Below are 25,683 nucleotides of genomic sequence, written 5' to 3' on the forward strand. Positions count from 1 at the left end.
CACAGGCTTTAGCCTAATCACGACAACACAGATACCAGGCTACAGTTACAACCCACACCAAAGCCAAACAGCTTTTTCATTATTGCAACTGAGGTATCGATATCACACAAGCAGAACGGGCCGATGCTCTGACACCAGCGCTCAAACCCCCCATGCCGGATGAGAGCATGGCCGGGCCGGTGGCCGCACATCCCACTGGGAGATAAAGGAGCCACGAGCCGGTGGTGATGGGACAAGCCACACGAGCGGAGGCTGGAGGAACACAGAGCACCACACACACAACAGGAAGGCTATCACGGCGTGCGTGAGACTAGTGAGAAAGAGGAACAGTCAGAGGGAAACTATTGCTTGACAGAATTACACACCAGGATAATTCAATGACTCCCCCAAAAAACCAAAGGAAGTGAATACAAAAGATCTGGGTTAGTTTTCAGGTGGAGGTGAGGATGGGGCGCAGAGGACGCTTGGAGGAGGCAGAAGAGTGTTGCTGCCCTGGGACCAGAGGCATGTAGCAAGGCATGACTGTGCTGGAAGACGGACATCAGAGATCTACAGGGGCTTGGCAGAGGATGGGCTGTTTGGGGAGGTTCGGGCAGCAGCTCCCTTTAATCACTGGCAACATGGTTCTCGTTTTGGAGGGTGTGCCAGCGTTCAATCTTCTTGTCCTTGTTCTTCAAGCATTCATACCAGTGTTTCAAGCGCTCCCCCTTAGCCGTAATGCCGAGCTGACAGCCGCCTGGAAGAAAGGGAGAAGCGACATCGTATTCAGAGATGATGCTGATGTTCCAGTAAATCACTTTCATGGGGACAGACCCCACGTTTGAGGCATTTCTCTCCACCTCCTGGATTTAAAACGTAGTGGAAACAACTAGAGCTGCTCTGCCTGCACAGAAGACCCCATGGGATGCTGGAGATGGGGCAGTACAGTGGGTGTATTGTATTTGATAGCCTGATACAAGCGCCCAACCAACCTGCATGGTGCCACCTCAAAGCTCAGCCTGGGGTTCCTCACAGGGCAGGCGACCTACGCACCCCTCCCGTACAGCGAGCGCTATATCGGGCATCGAAACCGCAACCCCAGAGCACAGAGACTTGCAGCTCACCAATATAATCATTCGATTTTCCGATGTCGTAATCCCAGACAGAAATGTCCAGTGACTTCTTGGCCAGATCACTGTGTTTTATATCATAGAAGAACTCCTGCGGAAGGAGAACACCTGCGTCATCCCAAGCATCCCAGGAAAATACAACCCAGAAAGCTGCAGTTAAGGAATTGCAAATGATCTCTCTGTACAGCCTGAATTCAAAATCCAATGAGAGGATATTTAAAATACACTAATGAAGAGCAAATGCCCCCTTTCCCTGCAGCACCTCTGCTCCCAGGATCACCACATACTGCGTAAACCCATAAGCTGAGCTCACCCCTTGTATCTAAGTGAGGACTTTGCAGGTGCCCCATCAAAGCAGCACCAGCCATGGGACACCCCCCCTCCCCCCCGGGATGCTCGTCCCACCCACACCCCCTGGCCAGGGTGGCATGGAGTCAGCAACACAGGCAGCAGGGAGGTTTTGGTGCGTACCGGTGCTGCCCGGCACTGAACCGGTGAGATCTCCCGTGGCAAAGTCATTCCTAAAATATTCCTGGGTGCAGAAAGGGGAAAGTGAGGAACCGAACCTCAGGGAGTTTGTCTTCCACCTCTTCCGTACAACATAGTAATTGCCTAAGTTGATTTAATAAAACAAAAATTAGATCTGTCCTTACCTCATTAAACTCAGGATTCAATGTTTTCTTCTTAATCTGTGTCTTGTGCTTGGCCTTTTTTCCCATGTCAGGTTTCAGCCAACTGGGGGCAACAGAAAACAGCTCAAAACTCAAGTGCAAGAACAGCATGAGTTTATAAACTAAAAAAAGTGAGGTTTTGGGCTAGAAAAAAGTAACTGAAGATATTTAAGGCAAAGAAATGGGTTAGCCAGTCTCCCATCCCACCTTCTAAAATTATCTGAAATAAATATAAAATTAGTAAAATCCTGATTCCCCCCCCCGATTGCCAGACAAGACACAGGAAACCGTAAACCTGCTTTGCGCAGAGTGCTGAGCTCAGCAGAAACCTTTCTGGGGGAGCATCTCTTGCTCTCACACCAGAAAGCAGCGAGCCCGCACATGCACTCTTGATGTCCTTCCAAACCACGCACTGGTCCCAAGTCTTTTTTCCCCAAGCCATGCTAAAAGAAATGGTTGTGGGCGTTTTACAGAGCAAAAGAGGGCGAGTTCTGCATTTAGGTGGGGAGGAACCTGCCGAGGCCGACAGCGGGGAGCAGCTGAAACTGTCAGGGAACATGGAAAATAAGCAGCCGGGCTGGTCGCCAGCAGACGAGGGCAATTGCACGGTCGGTCACCGAGCCTGGCCGTAAAGACCTGCTTTGCGCAGAGTGCTGAGCTCAGCAGAAACCTTTCTGGGGGAGCATCTCTTGCTCAGACACCAGAAAGCAGCGAGCCCGCACATGCACTCTTGATGTCCTTCCAAACCACGCACTGGTCCCAAGTCTTTTTTCCCCAAGCCATGCTAAAAGAAATGGTTGTGGGCGTTTTACAGAGCAAAAGAGGGCGAGTTCTGCATTTAGGTGGGGAGGAACCTGCCGAGGCCGACAGCGGGGAGCAGCTGAAACTGTCAGGGAACATGGAAAATAAGCAGCCGGGCTGGTCGCCAGCAGACGAGGGCAATTGCACGGTCGGTCACCGAGCCTGGCCGCTGGAAAACCCAGCCAAGAATGTGCAAACGCATACAGAGATGGGGAGAAATATGAAAAAAAAAAAGCTAAAGATAGCCCATTAGTGTTTAATACCACACAAACTAGCGTACTCAGCCAAGGTAGGTTCAACCTAGAGAATGTGGGAAAAATTAGGGCTTGGGCTTTGCAGCCTGGCTGCAGACCCAGAACTAAGTTGTAGAGTTGGCATTAATTAGATCTGTGTTGGAAGTTGATTTAAAAATGGAAAGCCACCATCTTCTGTTTGTGGGAATGGAAAATATAAAAAAATAAGAGAGAGACTGAGAAGAAAAACTACTCAGTTCCACTCAGCTACAAAAAGATGTGCAAAATGTTCAACACGAGAGTTATTGAATGACTTTTAGAGAGAAGAGAGGTTTTTTCTGAAGGCAAAGAGAAAACAGCAACGAAAACCCACCTGCAGCCACAACTGCAATGGGGAATGACTGCAGGGTCCTCTCCGTGTCACAGTTTATGAGGTTCGAGTTAAAATGATCTTATTCCCCCACGTTTGCAGGAGCGACTCAACAAGCGCCGCTCCCCCCTCACCTGCAAGCACTGATGGGTGCGCTGCTGCTCAAGGAGACCTGCTCCCCGTCGCAGCAAGGCATCGCCAGCACAAACCGCAGCCGCCACCACTGTCTACATTAATTAAGCTGATTCATTTGCAGTGGAGACATGGCACGGGACAGGGACAGGCACAGGCACAGCAGGGCGATCCCTGGGCTCCCAGCTACAACCAGCACATGGGCTTATGGGGCAGCGAGCAGGGCACGTGCTCCTCGTCATGCACGGAAGGACATCAAGCCCTCTCCACCCTGCAGGCATGGTGGGTCAAAGCCAGGGAGAAGGACCCCTCTCGTCCTCCAGCTCTGCACCTACGGGGTGGCTGTTGGGTCTGCGCGTTTGGGAACCTATGGGAAGTGGATGGACCTAAGGGCTGGGTCAGTCTCACCTAGCTTCAACCATGGCAGGGGCACTCAAGCAGAGCATTACCACCTCGCACAGGCATTGTCGGTGGGCAGCTCAGTTGTGCATGAGGTCTCAAGGTGCTTGGGAAACGCTCTCCTCTCTCCAGTGGTTTTGGAAGGAGCATCAGCTGCTGCTCAAGGACAGTGGGTGGCTCCATGACCACCCGTTACCACACCAAGCCATCCCCCAGCTCCCACTTACAGTTTAACAAAAGGGTCTGAGTATCCGTTGGCATCCATGGCTGCTAAATGCACGCAGCGTACGATGCCAACAATCAAGCCGCCCTGCTGGGTGCTGTACATGAGGGACACGAGGATCTTCCCACGCTCCTCCACATCCCCACCACGATCTACCTGCAAGAGGAAGCGACCAGAGATGGGGACACGGGGGCTGAGTGAGGAAGATGGTCAACTCCAGAGCAGATGAGACAAGATGGATACAAGGGAACCTTGTATCCCCATGAGGGGGAAGAAAAATGGGGCTTGTATATGAGAGATGATGGGTGAATCGTGCATGGAGCACGTTGTCCTCCAAGGACTCTTACCTCCTCTTCGTACAGTGCCATCCCACGGGATGAGCCGGTCGTTCCAGCACGCTTCATCTTGGATGGGGAAGGGAAAAAAGAGAGACTGCCATTAGTGACCACAGCTGGAAGAGGTACCGTCCTACAGCAAAAACACCCCTGAGGAGCCCAGCCCAGCTCTTTTGCTGGCATCAGGAGTGGAAGGGGGCTCAGGTACATTCATCTGCTCTATCAACCTCCACCTCAGCAGACTCAGCACCTCACCCAGAGCACTGGGGAGCAGAGCTCAGGGATGGAGCAACCTGTCCTCTCCTCCACAGTGACATACATCAGCATAGGCTGGCAACGCCAGCAGATCTGCAGCCACCAGGGAGATCCCTGGGGTCACTTCCCCTGGATTCCCACCACGCTCTTATCTCCTGGCCTTGACCTGTCACATCAGCCCAGATGCCAGTGGGAATCCAACTCCTAAAGATGCCAGTGAAGTCAGGCACCTACCGCTCTTGGCTGGTTCCAGCTCCAGGCTCACCACTAGCTCCCTCACATGCCATTTGTTAGCAACCTCAACATTAATGGTAGCAGAAAGAAATTTCACAGAAACTCACTGGTATTACTCTCTCCAAGCAGATGTTGAAGTTCTTTTTCTGATTGGCTTTGAGTTTTTTCAAGGAAACTCTAGTTTCTCCAATAAACTCATTGTGGCCAAATTTGTCTTCATCACACACGGAGATCCTGAAGGGAAGAGGAAAGGTGAACATCAGCCAGGCTGGAGCAGTACCTGACTCCGGAGCACAAAACCACTCCTGCAAGGGCACTGCTCGGGGGGTGGACAAAGCAAAGCACCATCGAAGCCTCCGTCCATCTGGCTCTCCTCTGACCAAAAGCAGTCAGAAAACCAAACTTCTGTTTTGCCAGAAAAATCAACATTTTTAATATGCACTCTGCGATGGGGCAAGAAATCAAAAGGTGGAAATTTCCTGTAGGAAAGAAATGCCAAAAATTTTAGAGACACCTAAATGTTTTGCTGGGACACTGTCAAATCATGCACAGATATGCAATACACAAATCTCTCTGCTGATAAGAATAATAGCAATGCCAATAATTTAATATTAAACGACAGGGTCAAAATGCCTTTCTTTCTCTTTTTAAAAAGGACCATCAAAATCAGCATGTTCATGTGAAGGATGTTGATTTTGACCAAAACCTCTGCATTTCCAGGTGCTCTATCAACACCTGCACTTTGCTGCCGGTGCCCTCCTGAGGAAGGCTGGCTTGCGATGCTCCGTGCAAGGAGACCCACCGTCCCCATCCCACCATGACAGGGTGAGGTGTCAACCCCAGCTCCTCTGCTTGCCTGAGAGTTTTCCTTTGCATGTCCTCATCTGTGATGCCGTGGTACACCAGGGTCTCATTCCACACGGGGTTACGGGTATTGCGCAGAGTCTTCGTTCTCAGCTTATTTGACTACAGCATCAAACCAAAACACGGCATAATTACACCCCTGAACTCCTCCCCACCTAAATTTAGGCTCCTGGCAGACGAGTGTAAATTAGATGCTCCATCACCTCTGGCTTACAAGAGGTGGTTTGACCAGGGCATGGAGGACTCTGCAGGACATCACCACTGCCTGCTGAGGCTGTCACGCCAGTAAGCCATCAACTCCAGGTGAGCATCACTGACCTAACAAGGTGGACCTTTATGCAAGCACCGGGGACTCTGTCACCTGCAGTGGCCAGGGCAGCCTTCACCACCCAGCTTTCTTCACTGTCTGGGGTCTACTCCCTCAAGGACACTTGTACAAGAAAAAGTTGCACAGGGCAGGCTGTGCGGGGCTTGGGTAACGGTTCTCATGGTCTAAAGGAGATGACAGCTTGGCTGTGCGGGGCTTGGGTAACAGCTCTCATGGTCTAAAGGAGATGACAGCTTGGGAAATGAGGAGCTCTGTCACTTGTTCATGTGTCTTTCACAAACACACATGCAAAATAAAAAAAAAAAAAAAATAAAAGATCAGCAAACAAGAGAGCAATAAAAATCAAAGCAATTCCCAAGATCATGACACCTTGATTTACGCTGCACAAGACCAGAAAGCCCCTGCACATAAAATAAACCTGTAAATATCAATCCAATGGTTTTATTATCAGTTTTTCCCTTTGTTTTACACTTAGTTCCTCTGGGCAAAACTCTGCTGCAGGAAAGAGCTTTGCAGCCCCCGAGCAAGGAGCCAGCACTGGTCATCCCTTCCTCAAAGGTTTCCCCACCAAGATCAGCTTAGCTGGACTGGGGAGTGAGATTTCCAGAGCTTTCTTGGATGGGGGGAAGTTTACTCAGAGTTTATTCAATGGTTATTTCTTCACAGCTCTAATGAGAACATGCTGCAGCTTCAAAGCAAACTGATCTTTCAAACTCCGGTAATAATTAGATTTTTTTGTCAGATGTTTTGCAATGCATTAACAGTGTCACCTCCTCTGGAGCTCCCCTCCATCCCTAAGCAGATCCCTGTCTGCAGGGTGAGCTGTTCCTCGGGTATGGGAGCGCATCTGCAAGCATCACCACTTTTCAGAGATACCTCCCAGGTAAAATAGCAGCAGTGAGCAACTGCGTGGAGAAATCAAGGGGAGGAAGTCTGACACAAGGTAGGGACCTCAGGAGGATTTGAGAAACCTCTGCTGCATCTCCAGCCCAAAACGCACCCAAACCAGGCAAAGCCTCACCTTGCTGGCTCCAGGCAAGAGGTGCAGTTTGACGTAGGGATCTGCCAGGCCATTTGAGTCCATTGGTTTTAAGCCCTAAAAGATAATAAAGAAAACACGATGCATGAATCCTCCTTAAGCAGAGCCAGGAAAGAGAAAAAGCTACTCGTGAAGCAACTCAGTAAAGAGAAAATGTGTTCAGCAAGCCAAGAGCCTCATTCTCCACCCCGAGCAGGTGTGGGTGCCACGATGCACTGAAACATCAGACCCACTTGAGGAAAAGCCCCGCAGACCTCTCAGACCCACTCGAGAAAAAGCCCCACAGACCCTTCCTTCCCAGCCAGGAGCAGCAGTGCCAGCGGGGCTGGGCTGGGTCTCCCAGGGGAGCAGCCTCTGCCAGCAGCCACGCTGCTCCCAGCCCATCGCACTGGGGTAGCTGGGAGCCAGACAGGGTTAAGTCGGTCAGGAAAAAGGGGACCACTTACTTTGGCCTTGATGAGGGTGCAGTGCAGAGAGCTGTTCTCCTGGTCATAGAGCAGGCTGAACTCCAGCGCTCCCAGCGTAGCTGACAGCGAGATAGAGGAGGAGGAGTTGGCAATTAAAATCCCAGCCAATAACCGTGTTTAATAAGCCCCGATTAGTAGTAATTAGAAAGATTTGTGGTTCAAACGTAAAAGCCATTTAATGCACGTGAGGCTGTGCCAGCATCGGCCAAACTGTCACACACAAATCCAGCCAGATTCACGAGCTCTGATCAAAGCTTTACAAAGCTGGAACTGCCCAGGATACAGGGAGGGCAGCCTGGGGCTTTTGAGCTGATTTTAATATTCACCAGGCAAAGGAAGAGGTAGAATCATAGAATCATTAAGGTTGGAAAAGACCTCTAAGATCATCGAGTCCAACCGTTGACCCAACACCACCATGCCCACTAAACCATGTCCCTAAGTGCCTCATCTACACGTCTTTTAAATACCTCCAGGGATGGGGACTCCACCACTTCCCTGGGCAGCCTGTTCCAATGTTTCACCACTCTTTCAGTAAAGAAATTTTTCCTCACGTCCAATCTAAACCTCCCCTGGCGCAACTTGAGGCCATTTCCTCTCGTCCTATCGCTTGTTACTTGGGAAAAGAGACCGACCCCCACCTCGCTACAACCTCCTTTTGGGTAGTTGCAGAGAGCGATGACGTCTCCCCTCAGCCTCCTTGTCTCCAGGCTAAACCACCCCAGTTCCCTCAGCCACACCTCATAAGGTAACGGTACAAATCCTTCTGTGGGCACAGCTCGGGGAGGCAATGCCACCCCAGGACCACCCTGAGAAGGTGTTTCAGCTCGGGTGGCCAGCATCTCCTCCCAAGGCTTGGGGACCAGCATTTGGCCCCGTTTTGACCTGTTTGTAAACCAGCTCATGCTTGTCTTCACGTGCTCACCAGGAAAAGATCTCAAGGATGAAGAGTTAGCACAGAACCTCAGCTGGGTCCATCTGCTCCTATCCGAGCGCGATTTCTGCACCCACTCCTGGCCCAGAGCAGCTCTTCCTGTCCTGGGTGGGAACAGGCTGGACAGGCAAAGCAATACCCTCATGCAGCAAGCTCCCTCGTTAGGGGAGCAAATGACTGAAGACCGAGATCTCATGGTGTAAAGGTACTGAAGCCACCAAGCCTTTCCTACAGACAGGTCCAGTGGCGTTTCTCGCAGCAAAGGATGCTCTGATAGAACGAGCCAGCCACCTTCAGGACTTGAATTTGGAAATGGAAAGGTCGTGTGAGCACAGAGCCTAAACCAGCACTCATCAGAGCTCAAGTAATTTGGTCAAGTAAATTGGATCAACTGAAGATCCCACGAGCTGCGCTGAACTGACTGAGCAGGGACAGCCTGCAAGACCCTGCCTCGGCTCCGAGCCCCGCGGGGAAGCAGCGTTCCCCAAGCACTCTCCCTGCCAGAGACCCATGACCTTACAGTGTGAGTCACAGTCTCGCAGCAACCACCTCCTGAAAATTCCAGGTTTCCCAAAGAAACCACTCCCTCCCCTCCAGCCGGGTGCCCTGGGTACATACTGCCTTCATCAGAGTCATAGCTGTTGGCATCCTCCTCCTCTTCCTCCTGGGGCGGCTGCCGCAGCGGGGCGGCAGGCACTGGCGGGATGGCGGGGGGCTGCCGGGCTGGCCTCTCCTCTCTGGCGGGCAGCACAGCGTAGCCCCCTCCTCGCTCCTCCCTGGCAGTGGCGCGGGCCGGCTCTGGGGGTCCCAGTGGCGGGCTCGCTGCGGGAGGGATCCCGTTAGCCCCCGGCGCACTCTGCCCCCCAGCCCCTTGCAGGCAACCGAATTTTACCTTGTCTTTCTGGGAACCGGCTGGCCGCCCCAGGACCCGGTCTTCCCGCTGCCAGTGGCACTGGGGACAGATGCAGAATTACTGGGGCGCTCAGCTGAGCGATGCCCTCCATCCCCTCTCCCACCCCAGCACTGGCACTGTTCAAAGCAGGGGGGTCCCTGCCCGTGGCAGAGCATCGGGGTGTCGTGTCCCCCAGGACCAAGCATCCTGGCTGCATCCCCATCGTGTCCTACCTGGCGGTGCTGCTGGCCCGGGACCAGGAGCGGGGCTGGCAGCAGCTGGCAGGGGTGGCCGCGGGGCTTGCAGGGAGTTGGTCCGCTTCACGCCTGCAAGGAGAGGGGAGAATCAGCAAGGGCTTTTTGGGCCCCAGGGGCTTTGCCTGTGTCGAGGAGAGGATTACAGCTGCAATCGGCCGGGGAAGGGCAGCCGGAGGCAGCTGAGAGGAGAGAGGTTTGGCCGACGGATGGAGGTGGCTGAGGTAACGGCTCAGCCCAGCACGTTTTTGGGGTCAGCGCTGCGGGGAGCAGGTGCAGCCCAGGGTGGAGCAAGGAGCGTTTCACTAGGGGGACCCCGTGCTGCGCCAATCCGCCTGCAAAAAAAGAGGGAGACGCAGGAGACGTGGAACAAGGAACACGGATGTGGGGGGTGGCCGGGTGCTGGAAAGCAAACAAACCCAGGAGCATCGCTGCGATGCCTGTCACACCCCCGTCCCCCTGCATGCCCGACCGGCAGCAATGCCCCAGGACCACTGCTGCACAGCGTCCCCCGAGACAGCAGTGGGACACGGGTGCACCCTCAAGGGCCATCCACCCAAACATGAATTAAAACACCAACTCCCCATGGCAGAAGCCCAGGCAGCCCTGAACGCCCCTCTCCAGCTATTACCTATCCTGCCATTGAACATTCCTTTCTTCCCCAAGGAATTAAGGAGGACTTGGATATTTTCCAGACATTTTTAGCTTCACCAATTAAATTTGCAAGCTCAGCTCCTAGATGAAAAGTGGTCTCTGCAAGTGCCCTTCCCCTTCTGGAGGCACCTGGGCAGGATCCAGGCCCCGCAGAACGCTGTCAGCCACCCGTTCGTATCACAGGCATTTATAACAGCTTGGAGCACATCAAGTTTTCATGAAACAAGAAATGACATCCCCAGCCAGGCCCCCGCCAGTGAAGCACGGGCTCCCACAGGCAGGGCTGGCCCATGCCTACTTCTTCGGCATCACCTCGTAGGGCACATGCCCACCCTGGCAGTGAGGTGGGGGCATAGCAGCATGAAAAATGCTTCTACTTAGGGTCCCAACTTGGCTGCATTTCTGCTTAATCTCTGCTTAAAATTAGCCTGGTAAGTGCTGAGCCCACTCCTTTCTTCGCTTACAGCTCTCATCACGCATGGGGCTTTTCAAATTCATGTCCTTTCATGGGCCATAAGATGCCTCTTTGCAGGGAAAAGCACAGCAGGATCCCATCTCTCCCCCCTGCACACAGGAGAACGGACAGCAATTCCCCTTCACACCTCCCCCCAATCCCACTAACGCCCCGGACCTCCCCGTCAGCAAGCCCCACAGAGCAGTGTAAAACAGCAGGTGAGCGGCACGGGAAGCTGGCACTGGTGCTCTGCAATGTGAAATCCCTCAGCATCACTTAGTGCTGCACGTCAAGCAGAGACAACCCTTGTCTGGCTGCCGGCTTCGTGCCCCCCAGCCCTCTCCTTCCAAACATGCAGAAGCGTGCACAAGCATGCAGAAGTGCAGCTCTCACCAGGGCTCCTGCTGACCCCGCTCTCGGCAGCGTAGTCATGGCTGTCGGCGTCCCCGCTGGCATGCTCGCTGCCGCACAGGCCCGGCCTGCCCTCGGCCAGCTTGTGGCCAGGCGCCGCGTAGCTCCCCCGGGCAGCTGCCGTCACATCGCTGCCTGTGGGGAGAGCGATAAAGGCAGCAGTGAGGCCCGCACCCCAACCACCCATCCATCCCCAAAGCCAGCCCTGAGAGCAGCCACTTGGGTGATGCCCAGCTTGGGCATGAGCAGGAGGAGGAGGAGGAGGATGGCTGCTGCAGCATCACCCCCAGAGTGTTAGGGACTGCCAGCCATCCGGCACCTGCAGGGCAGCAGGAAGGCTCTGCACCATCAAACCTGCACATGGTGGTCAGGAAAGCTCAAAGGACATGGCAAACCATAGGGACACCAGGAGACACGAGAGCCCCACGGGAAAAAAAGGCCAGAGGCATCTGTCAGCCGGTCCTCAGCACCCATCAAACCCCTAATGCCATTACAGCTCCACAGTCCCCAGGACAGGGGGATCATATTTTCTTTTTGCTGATCATCTTCCATTTATTAGCGAGACAACGGTGACAGCTGCCTTTGCCTCTCACTTCCATCCACCCAGCAGCAGCCATCCCAGTGGATAAATCCCAGCCACATGCACCAGGGTGCCGAGACCACTTTGTGGTGATAAATTGCAACCCATGGATGTGATAGAAAAGATCTCAGCCCTCACCTGGCTTGTGCCGGAGACGCCAGGTATAAATCTTTGCTGTGACAAGGATGTTTATCCTTGCTTGGGCTCTCAGGGTCACCGGGCGCAAGGAGAAAGCGAAACGCAACAGATTGCAGGTGGGGGAGAAGAGGGGGGTAAAAATGTCACGATGCTGAAGAGGAGGGAGGAGGGGAAACGAGCATCCACAACCAGGAGCCCCGTGGTGCAGAAATAGCGATGCAATAAATAATTTTCCAAGGGAGCTTTAGGAAAGTCATGGGCACATCATGAGCATGCTGATCACCAGGAGGGAGCTGCAGAGCCTGACAAACCCTCCCCTACTCACAGGCGAGACGGTGGCTTAATAAAAGCAGCCTGTTGTGGGGCTGGGAAGCTTAACATCACCAGCTACCATCGTGATTAAATAGTCTTAATTAAGTGGTTTCCCCAACTGCTGTTGTGTGGGAAGATGAAGATCATCACTCGGCACAACCAGGCTGGGCACAGCCTTGCCAAGGCTCAGCCGGAGCCCCCCACCAGCACTGAGCGCCATAGCATGGGCTGCGGCTGAGCCCGGGTACCACCGCACCCATGGGTACCCCAGCCTGGGTACCCCCCCATGGGTACCCTGACCCGGAGCTCGCCCCGACACCACCCCCCAGACACGCAGGATGCATCCCCATTGCAAGCAGTGCTGCAGGGCGGAGGGAGCACGGCTCGGCACAAGGCTGTGCCACCCACTCTGCCCACTGAGATGCTGCCTGCCCGCAGCCCTGCCCGCAGCCCAACACGGAGCAAAGCCCCAGGCAGCCACCACTGGGAAATCAAACACGGCCCCGGGAACCAGCCGCTAATACCTCCTGCTCATCGACAGCCATCGGCCAGCTGAGTTATTGCTGACACAACAGACCCTGGGCTAAAGGAAGGGTGGGATGGAGGGGACCGCTCTGGGGGGTTGTTGTGTCCTCAGCCCCCCACTGCCTCCTCCATGCAGCCAAGGAAGGGGAGAGGGAGAGGAAGAGGAGGGTTTGCAGCCACTAGGCTACTCCCAGCATAATCATCGCCTGGTGGGGAGCAGCCGGTGCTGGGGGGGTGTGTGGGGGGGTGTCAGGTAACCTCATCACTCAGCACTCCCATGCCAAACTGTGAAAATGAGGGCTATTATTCAAAATTAACTCCCAGCGGCACGGCTGGTCTGGGAGCAGCAGGAGCCCCGAGCCCCAGCTCCTGCCGGTGCCGGCAGCAGTATCCAGGGGACGTGGGTCCTGAGCAGCACAGGGCATATATGAGATTATAAATTGGTGAGCCCTGGCAAGGAACGTGGCTTCACCCCTGCAAGCAGGAGGCACTGATTGCTGCCACTTACCGCAGCCCCCTCAGCCGGCATTGCTATTAAACACAACGATGCAGGCAGAGCCTCGGGGGGCTGTGAGTGCTGGAGGGGGGAGGTATAACCATAAAAAAAGACCACTGCATCCTCACCTTGCTCTGCTATCCGTGCATGGCACAAGCCTGGGCGCAGGGCACCGGCACAAGAGCTTTGGTGGGGGGAACCCAATGTGACCAGAGCAGAGAGTAGGAACAGCTCGGCTGCTCCATCCCTCGCCAACACGCACGAGCCCCCCCCATGAGCCTCCTAAAGTTTCCACAGGAGGTTTCCTAAGGACTGCCATTAAATAAGCAGAAAAACACCTGCCAATCAGCAGCAGGAAACGACACCTACGGAGGCAATTCTGCTCAGCGCTTTCAATTGCAGCGTTTCAGCCCAAGCGTGTGCAGTAGGTGGGGAAGCCCCAGAATAACTCGGTCCCCGCGCAGTGGGTGGCAGCAGCAAGGAGAGGTCCTGCCGCTGCAGCCTCCCGCAGGAAAGCACCACGGGAAAAGGAGGGAGGGAGAGAGAGAGAGGGCTCGGCACAGGCGGCACCGAGGCAGTGGCACAGGGGAGGGTGCGAATGCCGGTGCTTACCGTCAGAGTCCTGCTCGGCCGGGGGCCCGGCATCCACCTGGCCTTGGGGGCACAAACAGAGCAAGAAGCGGTGAAGCTGCAGCCCGCCCGCCCCGCCAACACCACCCCCGCCAACCCCACCCCGGGCTGTGCTGCCACTCCTTCCCCAGGTTTACTTCTCATTTTTTCTAGGCTTTAGGCTTCAGGCTTTCCTGCCACTCCTTCCCCAGGTTTACTTTTTTATTCTCATTTTTTCTAGGCTTCTGCATCACCGTGTTCATACCCAGGCACTTCCCGAACCCCCGGCCGGGCACCCCAGAACCCCACCCAGGGCTGCTTTGCTCGAGGATGTCCCTGCAAACGTGACGATCCTGACTTGGACAGCCCGGAGAAAGCCTCAGCAGGCAGGAGGGCAGCGAGGCGATTTCTGCACCCTTTATAAAACAGGCAGCAGCTACACAACTGCTCTGGATGCTTTTTGCTAGGGCTTGCCCTTGCAAACAATGGGGAGGAGACCCAACACCTTGCTGACAGGACCCCTACCCCTTGCACAGAGGGAGGGGGTCAGCACCCTGCCATCACCTACCTCGGGTGGGTGCACGGGAGGCAAGTTTCGGGTCCTGGGTGGGCAGCTCCGATGGGCTGGGCTCGCTTGGGGCTTGGAGTCCCTTGTTCTTGCTGACAGGCATCGGCTGTGGCAGCACTTGCTTGGGCAAACCCTTGAAGAACCAGGCACCGGAGCGCTTCCACACCTGGGGGGTGCAGGCAGCGGGGTGGCACCCATGTCTTGGGGGGATGCTGGGTGCAGACCTGGCAGCCGCTGCCCCCCTGCATCACAGGGGTCTGCCTCCAGCAGGCAACACTGAGGACATGCACCCCCATAACCCCCTGCCCCACAGCGACCCCACAGCCCGTCCACCTAATTAACTCTTCAGCTTTTGCACACTGTAGGTGGCAGGGAGCCAATCTCTGGCCACAACAGCCTCTTCAACCCCAAGGCTTTGTTTTAAAGAAAGAAAGAAAAAAAAAAAAAAAAGGCATTTTATATAGAAAACAAGATCATCCTGTAAGAACCAGACTCAAGTAGCTGGACAAGGTTTCATGATGCTGGGGGAGAGGCTGAAAGTCCCTGGGACTCCCAGACAGGAGCTGATCCTGTCTCAGAGGTCTGGGGTGGGGACAGTGCACAGGGTGACAAACCAAGGGCAGGGACCGCATCCCCACTCCAGCACGAGGAACACCCAAGGCAGGGGAAGCACCCGGGCTGCCGTGCTCACCTCGCGCTGCTCGCTGCAGATCTTGCAGAGCCAAATGGCGTGGGGCCGGCTGTTGGTGGTCTCCACCCCGCACTTGGTGCAGACGTTCTACAGAGAAAGCAAAGCGCCAGGTGGCAGCAGGGACTCCGCGGCCACCGAAGGTCCCACCACACCAGCACCATCCCTCGGGAGCGTGAGGTTAATGAGAGCCAGTTAACGAGAGCTCTCCCAGCACAAACATCGGTGATTGCAGAAACCCCCAGGGATGTCCCCTTGTGCCACGTGCGGAGGGACACTGAGCAATCAAAGCATGCACTGAAAGATCGACGTGCCCATTTTTGCACTGGGGGGGGATGTGTGGGTCCGGGGGAGCTGCATCTGGCAGCAGGTTGCAGGGAGATGCCTCACCTTCTTGCAGTCCTCGCAAACAACGCAGGCGGATCCCCGCGGCCCCAGCTGCTCCCCGCAGAGGATGCAGCGGTTCACCCCGTCCCCCAGCACGCTCCGGCGCATGTCTTCCAGACGGGTCATGAGTCGCCTGGCAGAAAGGGGACAGGGGCTGTCAGGAAAGGCACCGCACAGCTGGGATGTGGGGGTCCCGCTCCCAACGGGTAGCAGCTGCCTTTGGTCCAGCTGCTCCTTCTCCTGGTGCAGCTTCCAGCAGAGCCTCTCCTCTTCCAGCTACAGGAATGCAACCAGGGGAAAAGACACATCCCAGGGGACATGTCGGAGTATTATATTCCCCTATAGCTTTATATTGCATGACTATTAACTTCCACTGATGCTGCCAGAGAGCAGATACCAGCCCCGGCTCCCACATACACACACGAGCATAAAATCCATCCAAGTCAGCACCTTTGCACAAAGCCATTTGGCATCAGCGAAGCAGCTCTTTCCCCAGATGGAAACCTTTCCACCCAGTCCCGACGACTGCCCGTGGAAGAACTGCGAGAGGAGATCTTGGAAGGGCTCTGGCGGAAGGACTGAATGAATTAATTAGTTTTCTCATTTTCCAAGAAAAAAATTGCATACAATTTACTTCATGGAAATACTTAGCTCTTTGAGTAAAATGCAAAAAGCCCACTGGAGAACAGGCTATAAAAACACATCTGTTTACTGCAAAGGTAAAAAAAAACCCAGTTAAGCAACTTCTGAAAAAAACACAGCACTGGCAAAAGCAGTTTGCAAAGCGGGAGCAGGAACGAGCTGCCTTCCGAGCACCCAAGAGCTGGCGGCGAGTTGTACGCTCAGTTAACCCAGAATCCCGGCCCTAAAAATAGCACTAGAAGGGGAAAGGGATGCATTATTTATACCATTCAGCGAGGAAGGAGACGGAATGAAGAAAGGGAGGAGGAGACCCGAGCCTACCAGAGAGAGCAGCAGCCCCCCTCGCCTGCGGGGCTGCCATCCGCTCCCACGGCAGCCTGACCCAAATCTGACAAAGCCGCTAACACGGTGTGCCATAAAAAACACCTGACGTTTAAAAGACATTTTCCCACATGTCTGATGACAGCTTCAGATTTATGACAGCTTGGCTGCCAGCACCTTGGAATCGCTCATAAACAATTTATAAGCTCCCCTCTACATAAGGTGCCTCTGCGGTTGGTCTCCAGACGCTCGCAGGGCGGCCGGCGTCCCGTGGACCGCACGAGGAAATGCAACGGCGTTATTGTACATGGGTGCTTGATAAAGGAAGAGCAGCAAGACGGGAAAATTAAAGCATCATGGAACATGCAACCTATTACAGTTCAATAAAATGCCCCATTGGAAACTCGCTGCAGTCAGCAGGAGCATCTCGAAGCACTTCATCAGCCACTGAGTCAAGCCCAAAGCGGGGACGCGGCTCCATGACTCAGCATACATTATCTGACCAAAGCCGTGTTATTACAACATCTCGTTTAGGTGGAAGGTGTTGGCTGTGCTAAAACCCGCTGGAGAATTTCCCACTCCTCCCCACGCAGGGGGCTGATCTCCCCGGGTTCGAGCGCGCTTAGGGCCAAGGCGGCTGCCGACGTGGAGGTGCCTCCTGACGGTTTTTAATGAACCTGCAGCCCATTCCCAGCGAGGAGAGAGAAAAGCTGGGCTGGGGCCGGGAAGCCAGCAGAGCCAGACGGAGCCAGCAGTGAGGAGAAATCGCTGTTTTCACAGCTACGGTGTCACCAGACAGCAGATGGGCGAGCTTGCAAGTTCCTTCAGTTTTCATCACCTGAAGTTTCGGCAGTGACATGACTATGGGCTCTCTAAATACAGAAATTCTGGCTGTCAACCTGAGCTAGTTTGTTTCCTGGACAAGACAGTTTTTGTTGAAAAACAGCATCCTTGGACTGCAGCGAGGTGCTTGAATGCTTTTCCACTTTACTCTTAACGGGGAAGCTATCTGCTAGCCTAACTCCCTGCTCCGGTGTTACTCCTGAGAGATGTGGCTGTCTATCCCTGCCCTTGAGCATCTGCTTACTGCTTTGCAGATGATCCATAGGTGATTTCTTCCTACAGAATAAGTCAGCTGCTAGAGCCATCACCCACCCTTAGTGCCTTCCCAAGCTCTGTGGCCGATACACCCTGCTGCAAACAGGGGAGGTCTCAGTGGTTTCAGGAGAGCTGCATCATCCCATAAACACCCGGCCAGCAACAAGCGGTATTCCAATTAAAACCTGGAAACCAGCTGCTCCCCAAACATTTCTTATTTAAATTAAATGAATCACACCGTGGTTGTTCCCAGCCCACGTCTCACCACATGCAATGCAGGGTCCCCATGAAGAGCCCCCACAGCAAATAACCAACAACATCCAGCTTCTGTTGCAGCACTTTGCTCTCACCTGGGCAGGGAACGCATTTTGGGGGCAAAACCTTTATTTTCCTAGCAGCGAAGCACATGTACAAGCGCATAGCTTCTGCAGTTCCCCTCCCTGTGCTGCAAGAGCTCTGCTCCAAGAGAAGCAGCTTCCAGTTGGAAATCTGCAAGCCCAAACAAACTTATTATAGAAACTAGAACAAATGGCACAATCAAAGCAAAACAAAAAAAAAAAAAGCTTTTGCATTTCAAGAGATTCATTAACCAGAAGCGTCCTTCAGTTTTTTTATTAACCAGTGGAAGAGCCTCAGCAGTCAGTACACACACCTGTGGCACCAGATTCATTATTTAGCTGCAAAATCTTTCCCAGTTTCTCATTACCAGAAGCGGCTCCTTCAGGTTTTTTATTAACCAGTGGAAGAGCCTCAGCAGTCAGTACACACACCTGTGGCACCAGTTTCAAATGAAGCACATTTGCCTAATTAAACACCCATTCAAGCTGGAGAAATTGGGCTTTTTTTCCTGATTCAAACTCTGCCATGAGAGGACTGTATAAAAAGTTAAAATTCAAGTCCTGGCATGAACCTGGCAGAAAGAGGGCAGGACCTGGGAAAGGGGGTACTGCACCGAGACCCGCAGGCTGGGAAGCTCCTGATTAAGGTGATAACCGGGAGCAAAAAGCCCAGGTTTCTCTTCAGCTTCATCCAGCACCATCCTACACGTCTGCCAGAACCCCACGCATGGGCTGTTCGCCCACCGCTAACCAGTAACTGGAGGGACACCCTGCTCTTGCCCAGGTAGCAGCCAGGAACAAGCTTTCTGCCTTCCCAAAAGCTTTTTTCTCCCTCTCCCCTAGATATCATTTGTTCCTCATTTTTACTGCACATAAAATAGCCATCCAATTCTCCACTCTCCCTTGCGTGTCTCTAGGACTACAGCAACATCTTCCTTACCAATATGCGCACTTCAAAGTGCCCATCCCTCTGGCTTCTGTAAGACTAACTTCAAAGAGCAGGAAATATGCTTCAAATTGTTAAAATAGAGAAAAAAGCCCAAGAGGGGAGTAATTGAAGCCGGTGGCAGAGAGCTGGCTAAGCCCAGCACCCGGGAGCATCACCGCTCCCGGAGACAGCCCTGCAGAGAGGGAGAGCATCTGGTATCTGCCAAAGAAATATGTATTAGTCACTGATGGGAACAAGATATAAGAACCGGGCGATACACTATATCCGAAATGCTTAACATGCACCTGAGATGATAACAGCAATAAAATAGTCCCCTGACAATATAATATCTGCCTGGCCCCATAAATATGGTTTGGAAGAGAAAGGCGAGCAGCCCCGGGACAGCGAGGGCTGGTGGGAAGCCTTCCCTACCACCTCCTGCCCGCACCCAGGAACCCCGGCGCAGGCAGGGGAAGGGCTCGCATTCGGAGGAAGACCTGCAAACATCTCCCATGATTTCAGGCAGGCAGAGGGTCCCACAGGGACGCAGTGAAGGCTGCTCGCCAGGCTGAGGGACCACCTCAGGCCGGGCTGAATCCCAGCTAGGATAGCAGTGCTACGGCATCGGCGTTTTCTCTTGCGCTAGGACCAGAGCAATCCAGAGAGGGACAGACAGTCACTGGCACTGAGTGCTGATGATCTTGGAAAACAAGACTTAACAGCGGGACAGGCACGCAAGAGTTTGTTGTGTTTAAATATTCATTGCCACTCTGCAGAAGCGAACGGCTAAAGATGTGCCTAATGGGTTTTAAACCGTGTCGGGGAGGACATTTAATGCAGCAGACAATGAACTGCTGCACAGGGGCAGGAGAAGGACCTGACCCAGGGCACCGTGAGCTGAGTGCTCCCCAGCCCCACGCAGGAAACAGCGGGGATGGACTCAGCCACCACTTACGTGGCAAAAAAATTCAAGCAAAACACAAAGGAGGTCACAAACTGCCTCCAGAATTAAGCACTGACTTGCCTCCATGGGGAAAATCATGTGCCTTAAAGGGCTGAATATTAAAGTAGGACTAATTTTAATGGTATAAAAGAGACAAGAAAAGAAGCCAAGCTACAGATTAAAGAAAACATAATTAAAATCAGGATGAAAAATTAGAAGCAATTTTCTCCCCTTACAAGTGCACAGGTAACTAAAGGCAAAGCATCCTTTGAGCTTTACAGGTCGACTTTCAAAGTTCATCCTCTGCTGAGAGCCCTCACTATGGAGGGAAGATGCCCAAGGAGGCCAGGGGGATTCATGCATTTCAAAGTATCCCGTTCCGTGCTAGTGCAGCACTCCAGGTGCTTGCTGCCTCCAGTGATGTGTTACAGGAGGGTTGTTATTTTGCAGGTTCATCCCAGTCTCAGAAATGAGAGGGGAGATTTTTTTTTGGGGGGGAGGGGGAATCCAAAAAAATTCAAGAAGCGCATGAGCTGTCTTCTGGCCATGAATTAACCTCGTCTCTTCTAGAAGTTGGCATCTCAGGAGACGCTTCTGTCTGCCTCCAGCAACTACCCTGCCCTTCCTGGCCCCTATTCTTATTTTTGCGTTGTCTGAACACAAGGAAGAAGATATGAGACTGTGGTCCCCAGAGAACGTCTCTGCTGCTGGCCACCGAGGTTAATGACTTAATCCCCTGTGACTTCAGCCATCTGCTCCAGCATTACGCACGTGTCATCCCAGCAATAAGCAGCCAAATTAAAATGCAATCCTGCTTTATAGCTGGTCCTCTCGGAGGAAAGGTGAGGGGCTGTGACCCATGGGGAGACATTCAAACCATCGCACTTTTGGAGGGGACCAGAAGGAAGGGAATAGCTGCACCCAGGCAGGAGCACGGCCAGATCCAGGAGCGATGTGTCACATCACCCCTGGGAGAACCGGCTCCGTGCCGCAAGGCGCTCTCCAGAAAAAGCAATTTCTAACTTTGCATGGTTTAAGATATTTTCTTCGATGCCAAGAGCATGATGGACCTCATTAGGCAGCAGAGCAGACTCGGTGGGTTATTGATAGCACCTAATTATAAGTGCATAACAGAGCGACTTAGTGCCCGCAGGTGCTCCTGTGTCAGCTGGGAGGAACGGGCTCCTCATGGACCACAGCTGGAGCATCACCACCACCACCACTGCCGCCGCCAGAGCATCACAGCAGGAGACAGCACAGAGTCACCGCAGGGACCCCCCAAGCACAAGCTCAGGCCAAGTGGGGAGGGAGAAGGGACGAGAACGGATCCGTCCCTGCCACAGGTCCGCTTTGCCCTCCAAACCCTTTGCCCGCTGGCTTTCAGCCCCTGTGCCCTTAAACTGGCCCAAAGGACTATCCTAATCCCCAGGCAGTTGCAAAGTCCTTCATCAGCTCACGCCTGATGCACTCTTGCTATATTGCTGTTTAAGATGATTTCAGCTCCTATTATCCTTCTCTCTGCTATGAGACAATGACCCAGCCAAAAAAAAAACCACACACCAAAGCGTTCCCGTCCTACAATCCTCATCAGCATCCAGATCACATATCCCGCGGGCCTCCATCCACCCCCTGTGCTAAAAATACTCTCTTTCTCTAGATTAATTTGAGCTGGGTTTGACATGAATTCTGATTCCACAAACATCTTCTCAACAAGCAGCATCAATTTGTTCCAGCCGGCCACAGTAAGGGGCTCATGGGACGGCGGATACAGGAGAGGGGACACGAGAGGGCAGGAGATGGATGGCACTAAATCAGGAGGGACTTCAAGGCACAAGGAGGTTCATTTGCAGCCAGCACCCACCTGTAGACTTCACGATTGCTCAAGTATTATATGTAAAGCTCAAAGGCACCCCCCCAAACACAATCCACTTATTAAGACAACTCCAAGTATCTACCACATGTTCCCCTTTGGAAGGCGAGGCGCATTTGCTTCATGTAAGCTATTCCTTATATTAACCAAAACCAGGTTTTTAATGGATCTTCCTTTTTTTTCCCCCCTTACAGGAATAGAAAATCCCAGAAAATTGCAGAAAATCAGGCTTTCCAGGGTCACCTCCCTAGAGCAGCCTGTTTGACCGAGGGACACTCTCACAACCGCTGCATCCCTGCCAGAGGCCAGCCGGGCAAACCCGGATTATTTTGTAATATAAGGAGCTATCCTGGATAACATCCGAGCAGCTTCTGAATGGGCCATTCTGCAAGAGACTGATATAGATGCTGTCCCATATTTCTGTAGCTGCACATCCTACAGCTCTTGTTGTGCAAGCCAACAAACACAAAGGAGTTGGCAAGGCTCCTGCTACGCCTACATGCAGGAGGCAAATCAGCTGCGACTGCACATCCGCCAGCCTTCCCTTGCTCTACTCTGAGTACAGCACGAAGTCCTCCGCCCGGCTTTTTCATGAATGAGGATGAGAAACCTCCTCTGACTCGGCTAACAAAGGTAAAAGGGAGAGCTTCTGCAGGTTTGCAGACAGCTGCAGGAATGCATGATGCAAGGAAAAAAAAAAAAACCTCTCTCCCCCGCCTTGCTAAAGTTGATTTAAGCATAATCCAAAGAGCATCACGTTTGAGAGTAATTCTTACTGGGCTGCAAACGTGCAAAGCTGGGGAAATGCTGTTTGTAAGCACTTTTCCAGAATGAATCACCACCCATTCATAGCTACTTTCACCTGGTTTCTGCCAGAAAGCCAGCAGAGGAAAAGCGTTGCACGTTGTAACGCAAGGCAATGCTGGCCGGAGGGGCAGCCCCCATCCAAGCCCAGGGAAGCAGCACAGCCATGGGGCACACGCCAAGCCCCAGGCAGCAGGAACAGCTGCTGTTGAGGCGATACCTGCCTAAGCTGTTCACAGACCTCCTCCTAACAACGTATTTCTAAAAACAAGTAAATAAATCCACCACTTAGGAGGCAACGGGCTGCAGCCACCGAGGAAGACTGCGTGCTGCAGCTGGAGCACCCCGTGCCTGCATCACAAACACATTCAATATTTAAGGGTTATTAAGCAGCCAGGGTGATGGATTAAAGCTCCGGCTGCGGCGCGAGGCTTTGCGGGCGCAGGCAGGTCCTCTCTGCGTTTCACCAAACAGCTGCCCCGCAGGGCCACGTGCCTGTTTGCTGAGCAAAGCTGTCCCTGAGCTACGAGAGGGGCTTTGACGTTCTCCGAAGTGGCAGAGAGCACAGTTCCTGCCTGGGCCTGAGTATTTCCCCCCCCCAACCTTGCAGGGAAAAGTAGTCGATGCTTAAGCTCAGCAAGAATAAAACGCTCCTCTGTAACGAAAAAAGGCATGACGCCTGACAAACAGGATTATGGAGATCCCCTCCAGAAAACCATCCCCAGCACAGCAAGTCAATACCTAATTATTAGCGTTATTTCGCCTGGCACCTTTGCCCAGGCAGGGTAGAGATGCAATAAAAGCAAACACAGGCACGTCTTGCCCTCTGCTCCAGGCCAGGTGCATCAGCACCGGGGATGCCCGCAGCACCCGCCAGCGATGGCGGGTACCCCACCACGGATGTGGTTGGGGCAGCACCAGCATCCCCAGCCCCCCCAGGAGCTGGTCCCAACATGTGGCCAGCCCCAAGGCTGTGCAACACTCAGACCTATTCAGCTCCACAGACAGCTCATTTCTGGGTGGCAGGAGGGATTAACCGCCGGGACACGCTGCTGGAGGGGGCGATGGATCCATCCGTGTTCCCAAAACAAGACAAAACACCTTTTGGTGAGCCATGGCTTTGCCTGCACTCACGGATGCTCGGGCTCAGGATGGGGCAAGCAGCAGCAGCCTCGCTCCCCGAAATGAGATGTTATTAATGATCCCTTCTGGACCGGAAAAAAAGAAAAAAAGAAAATCGATGAGACTATAAATTCTTGGTCTAGAACACAGCGGCACACCGAGCGGCAGCAGCATGCCAAGCGGCTCCCTCCCCTGCTTACAGGTTCCTCCTGGCCAAGGACCAACGCCAGCTCAAAAAGATCCCCCGCAGGCTCCCTTTCAGGAGAAACACTGCAGTGCAGTCAGCGCAGTAGCTGCTGGCCAGGAAAGCAGCCAGGCGAGCGCTTTCCCCCGCCAGCACCGGCAAGGCGTGGGGTCCCTCCCGTCCCACCAGCGCGGTGCCGGTGCCACCACCGCCTTACCCGATGCGCTCCTGCTCCATCTCCTCCATCTTCTCGGCCCGGGCGATGACTCGGTTGATGATCTCCTTCTCCTCGTCCGTCAACTCCTCGCTCTTGCGCTGCCGGTCAGGCTGGCCACCCCGTGCTGCCCAGCCAGCGGGGAGCCTGCGGGGAGAGGGGGGCCAGGGCTTCGTCCACAGATCATGTGTGTGCATGCACATGTGCAATCACACGCGTGTGTGGGCAATAGCCAGGCACCAATTCCCAAGGCCAGGGAAGAAGGGGTACGATATCTCCCCATCCTCCAAGCTCTCTTCTAGCAGGAAGCCTGCAAATGGCCCCCACCCACCAGCTGGAAGCTCTTATTTCCATTTTGGGGAGGTTTCATATAGAAACACTTGTTTCATATGGAGAAAACCCCTTTCCTCTTCAAAAGTATTCTCATTATTTCCATGTTAAGCATCAACTGACGTGGCTAATTTTGCACCCTGCTCTCTGCCATGTAACGCCAGGTTTGCCAGTGAGCTGTGGTACCAGGGCAATGGCCACAGGAGCAGGAGGGGTTTTTTGGGGTACATTTCATCAAACATCAGAGTTTTTCCTCTCCTACCGTCATTTCCAAAGATCCTTTCGCACAGCGAGCGCAGCCTGGGCGTCAGGCAGCTTTAACCTGGTGACACGGTAACGTCTGCCACTCAGCCCTGCAAATGAGCAGGTGGCAGAGGGGCAACGCTAACAAAGGAGGCAAAAGGCCTCTCCTCCCCTCATCTTTCTGCTCATCTAAAGACCTTTCCTGGGTCTTTCCTGCCAGGGCTGAGCAGACCTGCACGGTCTTAAACCTTAAAATTCATTAAAACCCTGTTCAACACTTCCCAAAATTAATTGCTTTTTTCCTGCATCCAGGGCAAGATTTTTCCTGTTCTCTCAAGACCATTAGAGTAGCAGGTGAAGAGCAATAGGCCAAAAAAAAGCAAGCGAGATACTTACTGCTCCTTCTCGCTGCTGGGAGGCACAGGGAAAGAGAGGGAACAAGGATTAGGTGAGAGAAGGGACGAGGCCAGCGCTCTCCCCGCCTCGGGGTTGACAGTCTCCGACAGCGTGTCCCTCTCCGTGGACCCCCGCTGCTCCTCCAAAGCAGCGCAGAGCAGCAAGCTCCGAACACAAGCTTCGCCCAGCCCCTGCATCATCCGGGCACCCAAAACCAGCACCCATCTGTGGGTGCTGCCACCACCCATCCAGCCGGGATGGAGATCTGCCACGCAGTGGGATGCAGCACCACCCTGCACGGCAGCCGCGTTGGAGGGCATCGGGATGGACAAGGCTCCCCGTTGGCACAGGGGTGCGTGGACACCCGTGGGTCCATCCCCACCACCTTTCTCAGGCGGTTTAGGAGGCAACAGGGCAAAACGTCCCCATCTAACCGGTGCAAACCCAATTCCCAATGTCCCCAGAAGAGGAACCAGGGCGGCTGCACCCACATCGCCTCCCACCCCCGGGGACTCTCCTCCCTTCCGCACCAGCAGCATCCCTGCGACCCCAGCCCCCTCCTCTCACCTGGCCCGGAGAGACATGGTCCTGTCGCTGGGGCACATCCACCGGTCAGAGCTGCCACCCACCACCGCGTCGGTCATCGCTGGCTGCCGAGGGGATGCAGGGACACGCAGAGCGAGTTTGGGCACACCGGTGCTCTGCCGATGAGTGCCGACTCAGAACGCGTGGGAAGTCAATCACTTGCTCGTCTGCCCGTGCTCTCAGAGAGCAGCGATGCCGACAAAAGGAACCTGGTGCTTTCAGCCAGGCTGTAGGGGGAAAAAAAAACCCACAACAAAAAACACAAAATCACACCGGGCAGGGCTTTATTTTTGGCATTAAGAGGAG

At 53.8% G+C, this 25,683-nt stretch overlaps 1 protein-coding gene across 1 annotated transcript; it reads right to left on the reverse strand.

Moving 5' to 3' along the window:
* Window positions 1-605: 605 nt before the first annotated feature.
* RPH3A (rabphilin 3A) lies at window positions 606-25,436 on the reverse strand. The gene is made up of 20 exons (XM_009283953.1): window positions 25,360-25,436; window positions 24,793-24,807; window positions 23,827-23,970; window positions 15,363-15,492; window positions 14,976-15,062; window positions 14,285-14,450; window positions 13,720-13,761; window positions 11,039-11,191; window positions 9,517-9,609; window positions 9,284-9,331; window positions 9,010-9,213; window positions 7,440-7,519; window positions 6,976-7,050; window positions 5,619-5,728; window positions 4,870-4,996; window positions 4,286-4,342; window positions 3,943-4,094; window positions 1,763-1,844; window positions 1,104-1,200; window positions 606-736 (listed from the first exon to the last, which is right to left on the reverse strand). The coding sequence occupies exons 1-20, from the start codon at window positions 25,434-25,436 to the stop codon at window positions 606-608; spliced, it is 2,070 nt and encodes a 689-aa protein (XP_009282228.1).
* Window positions 25,437-25,683: the final 247 nt, after the last annotated feature.

The sequence above is a fragment of the Aptenodytes forsteri genome, unplaced genomic scaffold (genome assembly GCF_000699145.1).
Source record: "Aptenodytes forsteri isolate BGI_AS27 unplaced genomic scaffold, ASM69914v1 Scaffold118, whole genome shotgun sequence".
NCBI classification, from domain to species: Eukaryota; Metazoa; Chordata; class Aves; order Sphenisciformes; family Spheniscidae; genus Aptenodytes; species Aptenodytes forsteri.